Source organism: Penaeus monodon, chromosome 11, assembly GCF_015228065.2.
Source record: "Penaeus monodon isolate SGIC_2016 chromosome 11, NSTDA_Pmon_1, whole genome shotgun sequence".
Lineage (NCBI taxonomy): Eukaryota > Metazoa > Arthropoda > Malacostraca > Decapoda > Penaeidae > Penaeus > Penaeus monodon.
The window spans coordinates 51,461,313-51,463,120 of NC_051396.1; the positions used below are offsets into that span (position 1 = coordinate 51,461,313).

The 1,808-nt window shown below is 27.1% G+C and overlaps 1 protein-coding gene across 1 annotated transcript in view; it reads right to left on the minus strand.

Annotated features, from left to right (window-relative positions):
- The window catches only part of LOC119578629, a 15,950-nt gene extending 14,427 nt beyond the window's left edge, over positions 1–1,523 (minus strand). The window contains exon 1 of the mRNA XM_037926191.1: positions 1,515–1,523. Within this exon, the coding sequence (XP_037782119.1) occupies positions 1,515–1,523 (9 nt within the window). The remainder of the gene's footprint in view (positions 1–1,514) is intronic.
- Between the last annotated feature and the right edge of the window lie 285 nt (positions 1,524–1,808).

Here is a 1,808-nt window from a genome sequence, read left to right on the forward strand (position 1 = left end):
AAATAGAGATATAGAGAGATATTTGATACATTTTGGGAAGATGATATCAAAGAAGAAAATGGACAGTGATAACGAAGATAATGATCTGTGAAGAATAATGATAGATAATAATGATGATAATGGAAGGGATGATAATGATGATGATTATAGGAAATATAAGTAAAATGATAATGATAAGGACAATGATAACCAGATAAATACAAAGAAAAAAAAGAGAAAAAAAAAAAAAGAGATAAATACTACAGTAAAAAAAACAAGAAAGAAAAACGTAAAAAAAAATCCAGGAAACAAAACGAACAAAGATAATAGAAAAAAAGGGATAAAGAGGAGGAAGAGAGAGTAAGGATGACAAAGCTACTTCCGGAAACTCGCAACTCATTGGCAAAAGGAAGTCACTTCTAATTTGCACTTCACTTTACTTCACTTCACTCCTAAAAATGGTTAGTTTTGATCGTCATTATCATCGTTATTGTTGTTGTTATCGAATTATCATTTTCTTTTCCATTGCATTCGTTATCATTGTTGTTTTGAATGTCATTATCATCGTTATTGTTGTTGTTATCGAGTTATTATTTTCTTTTCCATTGCATTCGTTATCATTGTTGTTTTGAATATCATTATCATCGTTACTGTTGTTATCGAATTTGTAACATTTTCTATCATTATAATCACGATTGTTATCATTAACATCATTGTTATGACTCGTTATCACAAATCTCATCATGTTATCCATATTATAAATATATCATTATTGCTATTATATTTGTAATCTTATATTAAAATTCATATCGTCAAAACTTTTATCAAAATGGTAGTAACTTTTTAAAACTACCATCAACATAATGGTTATTGTTATCCTAGTGATTTTTTGTATATTTATCGTTATCATGATTTCCTTTATTCTCACTGTGATTATTCTCAATTATTATCATTATTGTTATCGTTATTTGTATTAATTTCATTCTTATCACTAAAGATGTTAGAACTGTTATCATCTTTATTATTGAAATACATCATTATTATATTAATGCTATTATCAATATTGTTTTATTTTGTTTTTTCCCTTATTGCATTTATTTTCATAACTGCATCATCATTATCATATTAATCTTCATTATCATTATTGTTTTACTAACATTATTAGTATCCTTACTGTCATCATTATTTTTTCCTTTGCTGCAATAATTTTCATTACTGGTGCAATCATTACTATCATTGCCATTTGATAGTTAATTTGCTTTTCTTTCTCGTATCAATGTCATTCCAGCTGCAATAGTATTATTGTTATCATCATTAGTACCATAATCATAGTTATTATAAACCCTATTTTGATCATCTATCACAACATTCAAGATTACTATTTTATGTATTTAATAATAATTATGATTGTAATTCTTAATTGTATGTACGGGAACACACACACACACACACACACACACAACACACACACACAACACACACAACACACACACACACACACACATCTACAGATATGTACATGTAAATTCACTTACCAATCTCATATTTACTTATAACATGTGTATACCCACATACCTTTATGAATACGTGATTATACAGTATACTTATAAACATACACATATATCCACGTTTCCAACCGCCCACACCCCATTACATAATAGCTAATGGGGCGACGTGCAGAGTATATAAAGTATATTATATATATTATATCCTCATGTATCCTTTTGCGAGCATAGGTAATCATTATATTACATTATCTACTACATTATATTATTATTATTATACATACATTATATACATTACATACTACATTATACTAGTACATTATA